Raw genomic sequence first — 17,975 nt, forward strand, 5'->3', positions numbered from 1 at the left:
CTATGAGGTTTGATGCACACAGCTTACATTGTTATGTATTTGTGAAAGCATTTTGTGTGGACGCCATTGTTTTCATTGTGAATTGATGGACATTTTAAGCAGACGTGAATGCTATTGCTTAAGTTCCGTTGCCATGGAGACAACGAGGAGAACTGTTGATTTCTCTCGCGAGAGGACGCGAGCGAAGCGAGTCGACCGCTGATTGGAGGATGGCGATTCTCGGAGGGAAAGAGAGAGAGAGGAGTTCGAGAAAGTTCGGAGAGACGAGAGGACGCAAGTGTGGCGGCTAACGGTTTTGTTCACGTTCGGGACGCAGAGTTCGCGGCAAGTTGGACTGTATGCCAAGTGCTTTCTTTCCATTATTCACGGATTGCTCGTCGACAACGCTGGGAGAGTGTTGTCAGTTGAATGCGCGTCTGTTTGGAGTTGGAGGCCACGAGGAGGTCGACGGAAAGGCGTTAGCGTGACTCGTAGCTAATGCGAGGCTAACGAAGACGACGACGACGTTTGAGCTTACCCTGCGACGGTCCCGCTCGGAAACTTCTCCGCTTGAAGCCACAGCCAAGGTTTCGCCGCTCTCAAAAGTTTCACCGCACTCAAAAGCCCCACCGCACTCAAAACTTCGCCGCTCTCAAAGCTCCACCGCTCTCAAAACTTCGTCGCTCTCAAAGCTGCGGCGCACTCAATCCGGCTGTGCACACAACGGGTTGGGCAGGCCTCAAGCAGGCCTGGTATCGGTTTTTGGGGACGCTCCGGAGCGTGAGTACTCAAGACAGTGTGTATGTGTGTGTGTGATTGTGGGCCCACTTTGAAAAAAAAAAAAACAACAAAACAAACTTGTTGTTCCGGAACGTTTGTGGATTGTTGACTGGTATTTTGTGCTGTAAATTGTGTTTATTGCTTGATTGCATTTTTGACATTTAAAATACAAGTTAACAGTTACATTTATTTTGAGTGAACAGATTTAAGTTAATTTTTAGTTAATCCAATTATTCACAGTTTGTAAATATATTGTATATAGTTAATTAAAATAGTTCTATTTTCTTACATTTTTACTACGTCTCTGGGTCCAATTTATTTAGAATTTTCCTTTGATACAAACGAACCCAAGCACCCACCATTCTCTGGTTAGTTGCCAAATAGAAAGGTAGCACGGGTGCTACATAAATTGGAGGCACCGCTGGGATTTATTTATTTAAACTACAAATAGTTTGAAGTAGTGTTTAATTTACTAATACGTAGTTGACCCAGAGAATTAAAATTAACAGTGCTTTGTGAGAAGTTAATTTTCATAAAAGTAGCCTTTTGAAAAAAAAATTGATAGCGTTATATAATTTTTACATTTATAACGATATCTGTACAACGCTTTGGGATGGCTCAGTTGAGGAATTGGTGCATTGGTGAAGGCATCGATCAAGCTTATGCATTGCTGCTGAAAGATGTTCCTCCAGAAGTGGAAGTGGAAGCCATTGAACAGACCATGCAGACAATAAAAGTCCTTGGGAGAGTTCGTGTGAGAGGAAGAATGTATGACCAGGATTCTCAAAGGCTGACTGTGCTATGTGAGTGCAGAGAGAAGGTTAATACAAATTTAATTCCTGTGGATATTCTGCCTGAGGGATCTGCTGTGTCTTGGAGAATCTTTGGACCTTCTGATCAGGAAGAGGAACCCACTGATGAAGTAGCAGAAGATGGTCAAAGTGTGTTGCCACCAGATTTCAATTTCCTGTCAAGCCAAGCATCTAGTCCTGAAGCTATTATTCGAGCTATGGGGGAAGTCCTACAGCAGGTCAGTAAGCCCAGTAGGAATGAAAGTACGCCATACAGAAGACTGCGAACCTTCTCAGGGGTCACACCGACACCTGCTGGAGAAGAACAGTTAGAAAATTGGCTCGAACAATCTCGACTCATGATTGAAGAATGTGAACGATCAGAACGAGAGAAGAAAATGAGGATTATGGAAAGTGTAAAGGGTCCTGCGCTGGAGGTCCTACAAGCTGTCCGATTCAATAATCCAAATGCAACATCTGTGGAATATCTTGACATCCTTGAGAGCACATTTGGCACATCTCAAAGTGGTGAAGAACTTTATTTTGCTTTCAGAATGCTATATCAACATCCTGGAGAGAAACTATCACACTTCTTGAGACGTATGGAACAAGTCTTGAACAAAGTCGTGAAGAAAGGTGGACTCCAGGGCACAACCATTGATAAAGCACGTCTTGAACAGCTTATTAAGGGGGCCACCCAATCTGATTTAATGATCCTGAACCTCAGACTGCGAGAGAGATTGGATAGTCCGCCAAAGTTCCTACAGTTGTTAAACGAAATACGACTTGAAGAGGAACATCAAGCTTCACGTTACAGACTACATCAGCCAAAAGATGTTTATGTAAATCGTGCAAACGTAACTACTGAAAATGAGCTTAAAGACTTAAAAGCAGAGTTCGAGCAACTCCGAACTCAAGTGAGCGAGATTACTAGGCTTCCTGCCATGACAAGCAACCCGCCTATTGTTCCTGCTCCTGCTGCTGACAGTTCAGAAGACAAGAATGTCCAAGCTCTAAAGAAAGAAGTCGTCAAACTTCGAAAGCAGCTATCTGTCATGTCAGTCAAGCCACAGTCCAGTTCCGGTGCTGAGCCGCAACAAAGATCATCGTTATCAAAGCAACATCAGCCAAAAGTCTACACACCCCGAAACACAAGTGACTTCTTTTGTTATCGTTGTGGTGAAGATGGGCACCTGTCAACACAATGTACAGCTCCAGAGAACTACCCCAAAGTTATAAAGAAATTGCTGCGAGCGCAACAGAGGTTTAAACCGCCTCAGAAAGCTGAAGAAGCCAGAACTAAGACCACAAATGTCAACGTCAAGAGGAGCGCTGTCAATGTTCAAAATCAAACTTTGCCAGAAGGACTAATCGGTCCACCTTCTCTTGCACAAGTGAAGCTCAACGGCAAGTACTGCACTGCACTGATGGACGGAGGGTCCCAAGTAACGATAATTTTTGATAGTTGGTACTCCAAACACCTGTCACACATCCCGCTGAACCCTGTTTCGGGTCTTGACATTTGGGGACTAAGTGAGTCAGAGGACGGTTACCCTTACCGAGGTTACATTCAAGTTGATTTGGAGTTGCAAAAATTGTCAAAGTCTCACAGAGTAAAGTCTATTCCTGTACTGGCTCTCGTGTGTCCTGACACCCGTTGTTCTGAAGACGTACCAATTCTCATTGGCACAAATGTCAAAAGAGCTAGGCCTTCTCATTTCAAAGCAACAGAAGGAAACCAAGAAAATGTATCTGTAGCTCAGGTTCAAGCATGGTCAGAAAAACCATTACCCGGTTTTCCCACCAAAGCCACTACAGACAAACATGACGTAATAATGGCGGAAGTTCAGTGGACAGGGCCTGGTCCTCTCATCATTCCGGCTGGAATGGAGCACATTGCTACTTGCAAACTAAAAAGGCAACAAGACTTGGGAGACAGTATTGTAATCACTGAACGTGCTTATTCACCTGCTCTTCCCTCAAGTGTGCTAATCCAACCTACCGTTTTGTTCTCAAAAATGCTAGACCCTAACAAGTTCCTGGTACTTCTGCGTAATGAGTCCATGAAACCAACTGCCATCCCGATGGGGACTGTGATCGCTCATCTGCATGTGGTTGATATGGTGAAAGATACTCCCAATCGGAACGACATAAGGGTTAGAGCTATGGACCCCTCACTATTTGACTTCAACGACTCCCCAATCAGCAATGAATGGAAAAGGAGACTAAGTCAAAAACTCGCTCAGCATTCAGAAGTGTTTTCTACACATGAGTGGGACGTAGGACTAGCCAAGGGAGTCGAGCATCACATCCGCCTAAGCGACAATACTCCGTTTCGAGAAAGGTCCCGCCGTGTTGCCCCTGCTGATTTGGATGATCTACGGCGTCACCTTCAAGGACTGTTGGCCGCTGGCATCATAAAAGAATCAAGGAGTCCATATGCTTCACCCATCGTTATTGCTCGCAAAAAGAATGGTCAGCTTCGCATGTGCATCGACTACAGAACTCTGAACCGCAGAACCATCCCAGACCAGTACACTGTGCCACGCATTGACGACGCCCTGGATTGTTTATCCGGCAGCAAGTGGTTTTCAGTCCTGGATCTGCGCAGTGGCTATTATCAAATCCCAATGGCCGAAGAGGACAAAGAGAAAACTGCTTTCATATGTCCCCTGGGATTTTTTCAGTTTGAGCGGATGCCACAAGGGATCACAGGGGCCCCTGCGACATTCCAACGACTCATGGAAAAGGCGGTCGGAGACATGCACCTGCTCGAAGTCATTGTCTATCTTGATGATTTGATCGTATTTGGTAAAACCTTGGAGGAACACGAACAAAGACTCCTCAAAGTCATAAAACGTCTAGAAGAAGCTGGTCTCAAGCTATCCCTTGACAAGTGCCAGTTCTGTCGGCCACAAGTAACATATGTCGGCCATATCGTTTCAGAGCACGGCATTGCAACAGACCCGGCCAAAGTTGAGGCCGTGACAAGGTGGGAACAGCCAACAGATCTCCCTTCGTTGCAATCCTTTTTGGGATTCTGTGGGTACTACAGGCGATTCATAAAGAATTACTCCACCATAGTGAGACCACTCACAGAACTATGCAAGGGATATCCCCCTACCCAGAACAGAAAGTCCACTCCATCACCAAGCAAGACCTACTACAAAGTTAAAGAGCCTTTTGGTGACCGGTGGGACAACTCTTGCTCAGAGGCATTTCAACAGGTAATTCAGTGCCTGACAAATGCTCCTGTGCTGGCTTTCGCAGACCCCACTAAACCGTACATCCTTCATGTTGATGCCAGTTTGCACGGTTTGGGTGCGGTTCTCAATCAAGAGCATCCAGAAGGATTAAGACCAGTTGCTTTTGCAAGTCGTAAACTAAGTGCTTCGGAGAGGAATTATGCTGTGCACCAGCTGGAATTTCTTGCACTTAAATGGGCTGTGGTCGACAAGTTTCATGATTACTTATATGGAGCTCAGTTTACCGTGAGAACGGATAACAACCCCCTCACGTACATTCTCACAACAGCCAAACTCAATGCAACTGGTCATCGCTGGCTTTCTGCCCTCTCTTCTTATAATTTCACTCTGCAATACAGACCAGGCAAGAACAACATTGACGCAGATTCGCTGTCACGCAATCCTCTTCCTACATCAGAAGAAAATTGGCAGACAGTCCTGCCTGAAGCAGTTAAAGCTCTCTGCAAACAAATAAGATGCAATGAGACTCCCAAGTCAGGGATCATCACCGTAGCAGAGTCACTAGGAGTGTCACCTGATGGAATCCCTGAATGTTTTTCCTATCCAGTCCGGTTGGATTTTGGTTCACTAACACAACTAAGTGCCTATGAACTCATTCAAGCTCAAGACAGCGACCCCACTATAGCTCCAGTCAAACAGTCACTCAGTGGTGGTCAACCATTCTCATCCAATGACAACTCGTCAGCTGCATTGCTCAATAAGGAAGCAAGTAAACTATTGGTCCAAAATAACCTGCTATACCGTAAGGTGGAAAGAAATGGCTCTGAAGTGCATCAGTTAGTCCTACCCAACAAATACATCGCCATGATCTTCAAGTCTCTGCATGACGAATCTGGACATTTGGGAATGGACAAGACTCTTGAACTCATTAGAGACAGATTTTACTGGCCTAAAATGGGATCTGATGTGGAGCAGTACATCAAAAATTGTGGACGATGTATCACTCGAAAATCACTGCCACAACGAGCCGCTCCTTTGCACCAGATCACGAGCCAAGGCCCTCTAGACCTCGTGTGTATTGATTTCCTGTCACTTGAAACAGACTCCCAAGGATATGCTAACATTCTTGTCGTGACAGATCACTTCACGCGATACGCCCAAGCTTTTCCAGCAAAAGACCAAAGAGCAACCACAGTAGCCAAGATTTTGTGTGAAAAATACTTCACACACTATGGTCTTCCTGCCCGTATACATTCTGACCAGGGGCGTGATTTCGAAAGCAAACTCATTCAAGACCTATTGAAGATGTTGGGCATTCGCAAGTCAAGAACATCCCCTTACCATCCTCAAGGAGATCCTCAACCCGAGAGATTCAATCGTACACTTTTGTCAATGCTGGGTACGCTTGATCCAAAACAGAAGCAGAAGTGGAGTCAAAACATCAGCATGCTGGTACACGCCTACAATTGTTCCCGCAATGAGGCAACTGGTTATTCTCCCTATCTGTTAATGTTTGGCCGAGAAGCACGTCTCCCTATTGACATCTGTTTTGGCATCGTCGAAGAAAGTCACAAAACATATTCATTCCATCAATATGTTGCCAAGCTCAAGAAAGATCTCCAAAAAGCATATTCTCTGGCCAGTGAAAGGTCAGACAGAAGCCATCAACGAAACAAGAAATCACACGACAAGTATGTCAAAGAACAAGCCCTCGACCAAGGTGACAGAGTGCTCCTGAGAAACTTTGGAGTCCAGGGCAAACATAAATTGAAATGCAAATGGAAGCCATCACCATTTGTTGTGGTGGAGAAATTGTCTAACTTACCTGTTTACAAGATCAAACCAGAAAAAGGTTTGGGTCCCATGAAAACAGTCCATCGCAACCATTTGTTACCCATTGGCTATCTGGTACGACTTCCTATAGAAGAGGATGAAGGATCGCCACAAAGACCTGTTACTCGAGCACATCGACGAAAGACCAAGGAACCACAACAGTCGACCCAACATGACAATGGAAACTTTTCAGAAGATGATTCCCTCTGTTCGGAAATGGAGGAGATGCAATGGAATAGTCCAATTGTCATTGACTGGGACAAGCTGTTGGCACAACCTGTTGAGACGTCCACCGAGGAACCCCAGCCAGTTGTTGCCGAAATGGAAACACAAGATCCAGATCTGGCTGCTCCTGATGTGGTGGGTCAAAACATTGCAAGCCTGCCTTCCAACACTGTTCCTGAGCGTAATCGTCGGGAAGGGAGCACAAAAAATGCAACACATGATGTAGAAGTGGACAGTCACCAAGTTGAACGTGCAAAGAGAATCACTCGTCCAGTGGTAAGACTGAGCTACGATGAACTTGGAAATCCATGTGATCACCCTGTTACAGTCCTGAGCCGTGGAGTGTTAATTGGAAGTGGAATGTACAACGACTCCCGAAGAAGTCATTGCCAAACCTTCTGGTGCCACCCCATGGCGTTGTGCTCTGTTTGTTCTAGTTCGGCATCTCCCCGTCGCATTGGGTACGTTAAGATGCACTAGTTTAATTTTGATGGGGTCATCAAAACGTTTTAGAAGGGGGAGGGTGTAGCCCAGGTGTATAATTGGGCATATACCAAAACATCCAGAATAGTATGGGTTAATATAATCCATTACATCGTTTTGCTACACATCAGGTAAATTAATAATTAATATTAATTGTGACCTGATAGTTAGTTCTGCAAGTATTTTATTATTTCTTTTTATAAACTGTTGGTTTAGCCAGAAAGAATAATAATAATATTTGCTAGGATGACTATGAGGTTTGATGCACACAGCTTACATTGTTATGTATTTGTGAAAGCATTTTGTGTGGACGCCATTGTTTTCATTGTGAATTGATGGACATTTTAAGCAGACGTGAATGCTATTGCTTAAGTTCCGTTGCCATGGAGACAACGAGGAGAACTGTTGATTTCTCTCGCGAGAGGACGCGAGCGAAGCGAGTCGACCGCTGATTGGAGGATGGCGATTCTCGGAGGGAAAGAGAGAGAGAGGAGTTCGAGAAAGTTCGGAGAGACGAGAGGACGCAAGTGTGGCGGCTAACGGTTTTGTTCACGTTCGGGACGCAGAGTTCGCGGCAAGTTGGACTGTATGCCAAGTGCTTTCTTTCCATTATTCACGGATTGCTCGTCGACAACGCTGGGAGAGTGTTGTCAGTTGAATGCGCGTCTGTTTGGAGTTGGAGGCCACGAGGAGGTCGACGGAAAGGCGTTAGCGTGACTCGTAGCTAATGCGAGGCTAACGAAGACGACGACGACGTTTGAGCTTACCCTGCGACGGTCCCGCTCGGAAACTTCTCCGCTTGAAGCCACAGCCAAGGTTTCGCCGCTCTCAAAAGTTTCACCGCACTCAAAAGCCCCACCGCACTCAAAACTTCGCCGCTCTCAAAGCTCCACCGCTCTCAAAACTTCGTCGCTCTCAAAGCTGCGGCGCACTCAATCCGGCTGTGCACACAACGGGTTGGGCAGGCCTCAAGCAGGCCTGGTATCGGTTTTTGGGGACGCTCCGGAGCGTGAGTACTCAAGACAGTGTGTATGTGTGTGTGTGATTGTGGGCCCACTTTGAAAAAAAAAAAAAACAACAAAACAAACTTGTTGTTCCGGAACGTTTGTGGATTGTTGACTGGTATTTTGTGCTGTAAATTGTGTTTATTGCTTGATTGCATTTTTGACATTTAAAATACAAGTTAACAGTTACATTTATTTTGAGTGAACAGATTTAAGTTAATTTTTAGTTAATCCAATTATTCACAGTTTGTAAATATATTGTATATAGTTAATTAAAATAGTTCTATTTTCTTACATTTTTACTACGTCTCTGGGTCCAATTTATTTAGAATTTTCCTTTGATACAAACGAACCCAAGCACCCACCATTCTCTGGTTAGTTGCCAAATAGAAAGGTAGCACGGGTGCTACATACATATATCAGTGATTCATGAGAATTTGCTTAAAACAGTTTTTTTTTCTTGGGGGGGGGAGTTTTGATTGCAAAATCTGAAGTAATGTTATTATAGACCAATGTCTTAGCTGTTCAGCAATGTACTGGTGTTAGCTCCCCAATTTTTACCTTTTTCATAAAATAGATGCTTTTTGAATGACTGTGTTGCATTACGAAAAAGTGAGAAACGCACTGAGTTAAATTTGGCCCAGTAGATTAATATTTAAGTCCCCCTTGTCAACTTCCGTAACGTTAAGGTCAAACACCACCTGTAGTAAGAGGGAACTGTGCGCAGCCCTGAACAAAAAGGAACGCAACAGAGTACAGTGTGTCAGAAACCTCTGAATGGCTTTTAAAGGAGGAAAAAAGAACATCACTGACAAACTGCTACATCTGAAAACATAGTACAGCAAAAAACATTCCCCCATTGACTAAATAATGGTAAAAAAGCGGAACCGTACAAAAGCAAAATGTTGCAATACAGAAAAACTTGGACACAATGAAACTCGAAATAAACATCTTCACCCCTTACCAGTGATTGAAAATGATGGACACAGATGCCTGAAGGAGAACTTTATTCCACCCCAATTAAAGAAAAACTTTATTCCACCCCAGTTAAAGAAAAACTTTATTCAACCCCATTTACCAAAAAATGAATAAAATATCCTAATTAAAAATAAAAAATAAAATAAAATTTATATCCCCATCCTAAATGACAAAAGATGCAGGCTAAAAAATAAAAACTGGGACTTAAAAATGGCAAAAATCTATTGAGTACTATGATTCAGAACCTAGCAAAAAAATAGTCTTGGAACAAAAAATCCTGAGCCGGTAACGGAATTTACAAAAATGAATCTATTGTGATTGTGGACCTCTAAAACAACCCAGTGAACTTATATGACATGTGTCGAAGAATTACGCAACCCAAATGTGAGTGCAAAAGATCGAAAAAATGTGACGGAAAAAATAAAACCCTACTACATAAACAATTTGTATTCCCACCACTTACCAACAAAGTCAGGGGCACCTCTCCACAACACATTCCTAACGGCAACATCCACATGTGAAATCAATAAAAGGGAAAAAAGGAAAGAAAATCAAAAGCTTTTAGTGAAAAATAATATAAAACAGGACAAATAAACAAAAGCACAGGACGACAGGGACCATGACGCTAAACCTATTTATTTCCCTACTCAAATAACGCATCCTAGGATATGGGAATGGGAAAGGGTTAGATGATACCTGTCAAGACAATATTGTTAAGGCAATCCATTAAATGTATTGTAATCAATTTATCATTCATATTGTAAATTCAAAATATCTAAAGCGCATGAATACTATAATAACTAATAGTATGTCTAATACAATGATAATTAAACTAATCAATAAATGAATAAAATGAAAACTGATTGTAAAATTAACCTTAACACTTAGATGGATTAGACACTTAGATAGGCGTAAGGTAATACAAACCAGACCAAACCCGTTACCCCATCCTTATTTTCTCCCAGTCCGGATCAGTCATGGTTGCCCCCCCCCACCCCACCCCTTGAGTAGATCCCAGTGTAGCTGCAATCTGTTCAACTCAAAAGAATACAGAGCCGCCAACATACCTTAAACCACTCACCAATTAAAGCACAGAACGAATTAGCCTATGTGCAGAACACAAAAAATGAGTTTAAAAGGAAATTTAAAGTGTCTAAAATATAATGTGGTACCTACAGCAAAGTTAATCATTAGAAAGTGAAAATAAAATAATAAAAATAAAGGAACTTAACCAAATACATCTGGAACTATGTGGTGAACTTAAAATATATCACGTAATCATGTGTTTTAGTTTTGCCTAATGCCTGTCGAGACGCCTAAGGCAGGGTAATATCTTTAACATTTAAATACTCTATCAATCTCAAAAGGACCTGAAAACATTCACCGCAACGAAACACAGCATCGTCAGCTCGGGTGAGTATAAAACCGTGAAGACAGCCGTGACTCCTTGCTATGGACCATTATTTTGTGAGCACCTGCTCTCACACAACCCCCAACTCATGGCTGGTGCAGTACTGTCCCGTGAGGGGATAGGTGGGGTCTGGAATCAAACCTTTCATCCTACAACCATTGGCGACCGCTTCTACCACCCGCGCCACCGGTGGTCCGTGTGCAGGTGCGATGGCTCCGCATGTCACACCCAGCTCCAGCTCAGCTAGCGTTCAGAGTGAATGTCTTCCCCTCCTGTCAACATACACATCTGGTGTTTCAGGGGATCGATAAATAGACAAGGATAAAATGAAGAATAGCCGATTTGTCATACATATCCTAACTGAGCATATTTGTAATCTTACCACCTAAAACGTCCCAACAGCATCTGTCTCAAAACTCCAACATGTGATGTGGCAGATCATTATCCTTAAATCTTAAAATCTTTTGGGAAATAATGTGGTCAGGGAAAATTTTAGATCGTTGTAATTGCCTCTGTGTGCTCCTAAAATGGCAGTGTTATTAGAGCAATGTGTCAAACTCCATATGTCTAATTGAAATTATGAATAGGATTATGTTTATAATAATTATAGATGCACCGATACCGATACTAGTATCGGCAGGGGGCGCCGATCCGGCCCGAAGTGGTGGTATCGGTATCGGCGAGTATCAACAAAGACGGCGCCGATACCATTTACCGGTCCATTATTATAACATTTGACCGCAGCCTTTTTTTTTCTCCTGGCGCTCACTACACTCTGTCTCTTTGTTGTGTGATGACACGTGAACACCGAGCAGCTATCGCTAGTGGCCTGCTCCAGACCAATGAGAACGGGCCAATAGCCACTCCTGATCAATGACAAGGCCGCTTGGCGGCGCCGACATGGCGGCGGTCGGGAAATATTTCAAAATAGAAATCCCATCAATCAAAATCAATGGCTGCATACAAGATTTGCGGCCTGAAAGTTTGGAGATGTGGAGTTAAATCGGCCAGTCTCAATACCTCGAACCTGATAAAACATTTGAAGACGAAACGTGAACGAACACAACCAGTTTGAGCCTGCAAGAGCAGGACTGCTATCCAGAGGAAAGGCGCTGGACTGGTGCAACAATCTCTGGTCAGTTCACTACGTCAACTTTACTTTGTCTTTTACTTAAAGAAATGCTGCAGTAAATTGGGAACTGTTTCCAAAGTAGGGTTGCCACCTTTCAGAAATAGAAATAAGGGACCCCCCCCCCCCAGCCCCCCCCCGTCCCGAAAAAAGGAGGCTAATAGAGAGACGGGATGCTGTGGTCAATTATTATTACTTATAATTGTTAGCGTCAGCAAATGCGGAAACAAGGTTGGACCTCGAAGCGGACAACAAGCGGGGGATACGTACAAGAGTTTAATGATTGCAAACAAAAAAATAACACGCGATCGTGGGATAGTAGAAATAACAAAAGGAGTCCGTGACAGCAGGTCGACGGAGCTCAATACTACAAACGCGAAGGTTTACTAAGACGATAGGTAGCGTGCCAAAAAGCCAAAATAAAAACACTCAAATACCTGCACAGGGTAGAGGTTACAAACGAGTGCAGCACACTAACAGAAAACACCCAATGCAGGGGTGTAACAAGCAAATGTAGCGAGACTATAGAGCGAGATGTCAAATGGCAATCAGCAAAGCAAATATCTCGGCAGCCGTCTCTGAGCTCACCCGTGCTTAAATGCTGCGTTGATGAGCCTGCATTGGATTCAGGTGCGACGTCAGGAACGCCCCCACTAACAGCCCAGCAACAAACCACAATGTAACCAGCAGCAGAATGTGACAATAATTTCATGAAAGTTGCACGTTTGGCCTTTGAGAGGTTTAAAAAAGTTTACTCAGTTCATTCAGAGTTTATTATTATGAACTTATTTTTACTTTCTTACTGTTGGGCTAGTATTATACTTTGTACTAGTCTTTTTCTTATTTTGCAAAGGTAAGCAACAGCCTGACAAAGCCTTGATAGCAATGATTTCACATCCAATTATGTAGCTCTTTGGGGGGGGGGGGGGGTTATATATATATAAACGGGGTGGTATTGTTATCGGCCGATACTGCACTGCCAGGTATAGGTATCGGGGCCAAAAAATGGTATCGGTGCAACACTAATAATAATTTACTGTTTGTTGGGCCTAAGAACTGTATGTTTAGAGTTGAACAGACTGTATCAAAACTGTATCAAAAGTTTACAGTTGTCCCCATCCATATTAACTTTCAGAAATAATTTTATAAAATAATATTGGTGTTACCTTGACCCACTTAACCCCATATAGCCATGCCCACAATTGCAAACATGCTTGCAATTGTAAGCATGGCTATATCACATAGCTACTACTAAAAGTACATTATGAATACACAGTCCATGCTATCATTCCCAATTTACATTAACTTGCGTGATACCCCAATTATCCAGACAAAATCAAAAACTATCCCATATGGTGGTCTAAATACCATTATTTAAGAGTCTAGCTCTTCTTTGGAATTATTCCCTCCTCATTATATACTTTTAAAAATAAACTTGATAAATAATATTGATCGTCAACAACCGTAGTCACAAGGAATCATTTTGTCGAAAGATGGGAGTTATACATTCATTACTACGGTATGTGGTTGCCTAAAGTTTGCCTAAAGTTTGAACTTTTCAATGTTTACCAATAGGGTTGTTCCGATCATGTTTTTTTGCTCCCGATCCGATCCCGATCATTTTAGTTTGAGTATCTGCTGATCCCGATATTTCCCGATACGATTGCAATTTTTCCCGATCATGTACATTTTGGCAATGCATTAAAAAAAAAGAAGAAGAATAACTCGGACAAATATATACATTCAACATACAGTACATAAGTACTGTATTTGTTTATTATGACAATAAATCCTCAAGATGGCATTTACATTGTTAACATTCTTTCTGTGAGAGGGATCCACGGATAGAAAGACTTGTAATCCTTAAAGGATAAATGTGACTTTGTATATTGTGACTAAATATTGCCATCTAGTGTATTTGTTGAGCTTTCAGTAAATGATACTGCAGCCATTCAACCCAAATGCTTGATGGGAAGTGCAACCATGACTGTGCGTAGGGGCACCAATTGATATATCTTCTCTGCGTTGGGAAAGAACATAGGGTGTTAAGAAAATGATTAACTACTACCTTTCTTCCCCAAATTGCCTCCCATGTTAATTTTAATTGCAGAGAGAGGGAATGTAAGGCTTTAGCCAAATAAAAAAAAGGCTCCAAAGGCTGTCAAAATTCTTTCTACTCATTATACGCTGCATCTAGCTCTATATATTGGTAAACGGCACCTTTATAATAAATTGAATGCGACAATGCGTGAGTGGGTCGTGCAGCGCATTCGTTAATTATCTAACATGATTAATTAAGAAAAAAATAATTACCGCCGTTAACGCCATAAATTTGATAGCCCTACTTTAAACCAAAACTACTCTGGATGAGTGTAAGATATTTTGTCTGTAACGTTATATACAATTAGAAAACGATTTAAATAAAAAATATATACAGTGGGGAGAACAAGTATTTGATACACTGCCGATTTTGCTGGTTTTCCCACTTGCAAGCCATGTAGAGGTCTGTAATCTGTATCATAAGTTCTCTTCAACTGTGAGGGACGGAATCTAATGCAAAAATCCAGAAAATCACATTGTGTAATTTTTAAATAATAAATTTGTATTTAACTGCATGAAATAAGTATTTGATCATTACCAACTAGTAAATATTTCGGCTCTCAGTTCTTTTTAAGAACCCCTCCTGTTCTCCACTCATTACCGGAAGTAACTGCACCTGTTTGAACTTGTTACCTGTATAAAAGACACCTGTTCACATGATAAAACAAACAAACTCCAACCTCTCCACAATGGCCAAGACCAAAGAGCTGTGTAATGACATCAGGGATAAAACAATAGACCTGCACAAGGCTGGGATGGGCTACAGGAAAATAAGCAAGGAGCTTGGTGAGAAGGTAACAACTGTTGGAGCGATTATTAGAAAATGGTAGAAGTTCGAGTTGACGGTCAATCTGCCTCGTTCTGGGCCTCCATGCAAGATCTCACCTCGTGGGGCATCGCTGATCATGAGGAAGGTGAGGGATCAGCCCAGAACTACACGGCAGGACCTGGTCAATGACCTGAAGAGAGCTGGAACCACAATCTCGAAGAAAACCATCGGAAACACATTACGCCGTCATGGATTAAAATCCTACAGTGCACGCAAGGTCCCGCTGCTTAAGCCAGTGCGTGTCCAGACACGTCTGAAGTTTGCCACTGACCATCTGGATGATCCAGAGGCGCAATGGAGAAGGTCATGTGGTCGGATGAGACCAAAATGGAACTTTTTGGTCTAAACTCGGCTCGTCGTGTTTGGAGGAAAAAGAAGGATGAGTACAACACCATCCCAACCATGAAACATGGGGGAGGAAACATCATTTTTTGGGGCTGCTTCTCTGCCAAGGGTACAGGATGAATGAACCGTATTGAGGGGAGGATGGATGGGGCTATGTATCGCCAGATCTTGGCTGACAACCTCCTTCCTTCAGTGAGAGCCCTGAAGATGGGTCATGGCTGGGTCTTCCAGCATGACAATGACCCAAAGCACACAGCCAAGGCAACTAAAGAGTGGCTCCGTAAGAAGCATCTTAAGGTCCTGGAGTGGCCTAGCCAGTCACCAGATCTGAACCCGATAGAAAATTTATGGAGGGAGCTCCATGTTGCCCGGCAGAAGCCCCGAAACTTGAAGGCTCTGTTAAAGATCTGCATGGAGGAGTGGGCCAAAATCCCTGCTGCAGTGTGTGCAAACCTTGTCAAGGACCACAGGAAACGTTTGGTATCTGTAATAGCAAACAAAGATTTCTGTACCAAATGTTAAGTTCGATTTTTGTGATGTATCAAATACTTATTTCATGCAATTAAATGCAAATTTATTATTTAAAAATCATACGTGATTTTCAGTTTTTTTGTATTAGATTCCGTCCCTCACAGTTGAAGAGAACTTATGATACAAATTACAGACCTCTACATGCTTTGCAAGTGGGAAAACCAGCAAAATCGGCAGTGTATCAAATACTTGTTCTTCCCACTGTATATATAAAAAAAAGGCATGACCGATATTTTTTTGCCGATTCCGATACTTTGAAAATGACGTGATCGGACCCGATCAATCGGGACATCTTTATTTATCAATGCAACAATTAACACAAAAACAGTTATATGTCTTACTCTTTTCAGTTTAACAAAAACCTCATGTCCAATTCCGATCTAAAACAAAGCCATTTAGCAATAATTAAGATATCTATGTATGTCTTGGAAATTGATGCCTTTTCTTTTGTTCCTTATGTCGTTCAAAATACGTATCATTTTCCCCTTTTGTCAAAAAATTAGTTCCCCAGAAAATAATTCCAAATTAACTAACCAGTAAATAGGATCAATAGAATAAATGCAAGCAAACTTAGTTCCCCAGAAAATAATTTCAAAATAACATCATGCTCAAATCCCTTAAAAATTCAATTAAATTTCAAACTATTCGTTATTCAAAGAATGAGCCATGATGCCAAGGTTTTCTTTGCTTTTTCTGCTCGCTTTAGGAGACTCTCCACTTTCTTTTGTGAGTCAAACCATTGGCTCGAGAAAGCTTATCTAATGACTTTACCAAACATCCAGGGACTTCAGCCTTCTCAGTTTCTTAACCTGCATGAAAAGGAAGTATCAGTTTTTCACCATCCTCTTAAAGGGCAACTGAAGACCTTTCCGGATTTTGGTGTAATTTTACGAATATAAACTTTGGACGAGTTCGTCAAAACAACCATGACAGTATCAACATGTAATTGTAAGGATACTTTGCGTTTTTTTTAGTTTTTTTGCACTCCGTTAATGGTCCATTCGCAAACCCGGAAGTGTGACGTAAATTCCCCGACGCAACAGAGAAGACTATCCACAGCTAGCATAGCAGCAACAACGATGTCAGTGATATTTCCACCAAAGGTAACCATTCAGGATCGTTCTTTCGTGACGCTACCGATGGCAAAGGCTCCCAGGACAGATGAACTACAATTAATCCCTACATGTTTGAACCTGAGGCGTCATATGACGACGATTGGCTTGACACAGCAGATGTCGTCATGACGCCAATTGACAGCTCGACACTTCACAAATGGGAGAGTGAGTGGTAAGCCTAAGTCCAGCATCGTGATTTTTTTGAGAGAATGCGATTACATGGTTGTATATTTTTCTATGCTCTCCACATACCTCAAACTGGATATTAGGTAATGGGACAGCTCCTACCGATCTAAATATGGTAAAGCTAGCCCAAATGTGGCTAAATGAATGATATGTTATTGATTTTTCAAAATAAATGACAAAACGATTTTATTTTCCAGGTGTTGCTGTAAACCGTCATGTAATTACCCTTCCAAGAGTATGCCTGTGTCGTCAGGAGATCCCAGATGTGAAAGCCAAACTTGAGGAGGCTGAAGCACTGACAGGGGCATGAATTACATTGAAAAAATAAAACCATAAATTGTAAACAACATTCACATATTTTGTTGACTGTTTAATGTATTCTATTGGTATATAATATATTGTAATTATTTTACATTCTGAAACACTATTCAATAGGCCACAATAATAAATGATACCAGATTTATGTTGAATCAGCATCAGCTTTCGCTGATAGGAAGCTCAGTTATACAAGCACACAATGGCACACATCAAAGAACATAAATTTAGTAAGCAATACTAATTTAGTAAGCATTACAAAGTTAGGATAGCAACGGACTAGCGCAACATTAAAAAATGATAATGGCAGTGGGAAATATGTATTTACTCTTTTTTTTTTTTTTTTTTTTTTTTTTTTTTAAAACCTGTCCTGTTCAGCTGTTTGACACAGAGAATGGAAGTCTAAGTGCCCGGATTCTGAACAGTTTTAATGTTTCACATGGAGAGTCTGACATACTCCCATTGTGATCCTTCAAAATACCTTTTTATTATGACAAAGCAGCGAACAGGAAGGGATTATGGGGGGACAGAGGAAAAGAAATACAAGAGAAGAAAGAAAAGAAACACATAAACAACAACAAGAAATACATTGAACATCTAAACTAGTTACTAATATGCTGGTGCTATCGTCAGCGAGATGTATTTCCGGTTTACACCATGTGATGGCCAATTGGCCAGTGAAAGAGGAGAATGGGGGTGGGGGTGTCTATAAGACTATAAGCTAAGTGATTGAAA

At 42.0% G+C, this 17,975-nt stretch overlaps 1 protein-coding gene across 2 annotated transcripts in view; it reads left to right on the forward strand.

Annotated features, from left to right (window-relative positions):
• LOC130927781 (zinc finger protein 432-like) overlaps nucleotides 1-17,575 on the forward strand; it is a 122,147-nt gene extending 104,572 nt beyond the window's left edge. The window contains exon 5 of one of the 2 annotated variants that reach the window (XR_009066520.1): nucleotides 17,123-17,207. Coding sequence is in view for 1 of the 2 variants with exons in the window: in XM_057853793.1 (XP_057709776.1) it covers nucleotides 17,123-17,235 (113 nt within the window). In the remaining variant the exon portion in view is untranslated. Of the gene's footprint in view, nucleotides 1-17,122 lie in introns of both variants that reach the window. The other variant, XM_057853793.1, reaches the window with a different exon arrangement.
• Nucleotides 17,576-17,975: the final 400 nt, after the last annotated feature.

This window comes from Corythoichthys intestinalis, chromosome 13, assembly GCF_030265065.1.
Source record: "Corythoichthys intestinalis isolate RoL2023-P3 chromosome 13, ASM3026506v1, whole genome shotgun sequence".
NCBI classification, from domain to species: domain Eukaryota; kingdom Metazoa; phylum Chordata; class Actinopteri; order Syngnathiformes; family Syngnathidae; genus Corythoichthys; species Corythoichthys intestinalis.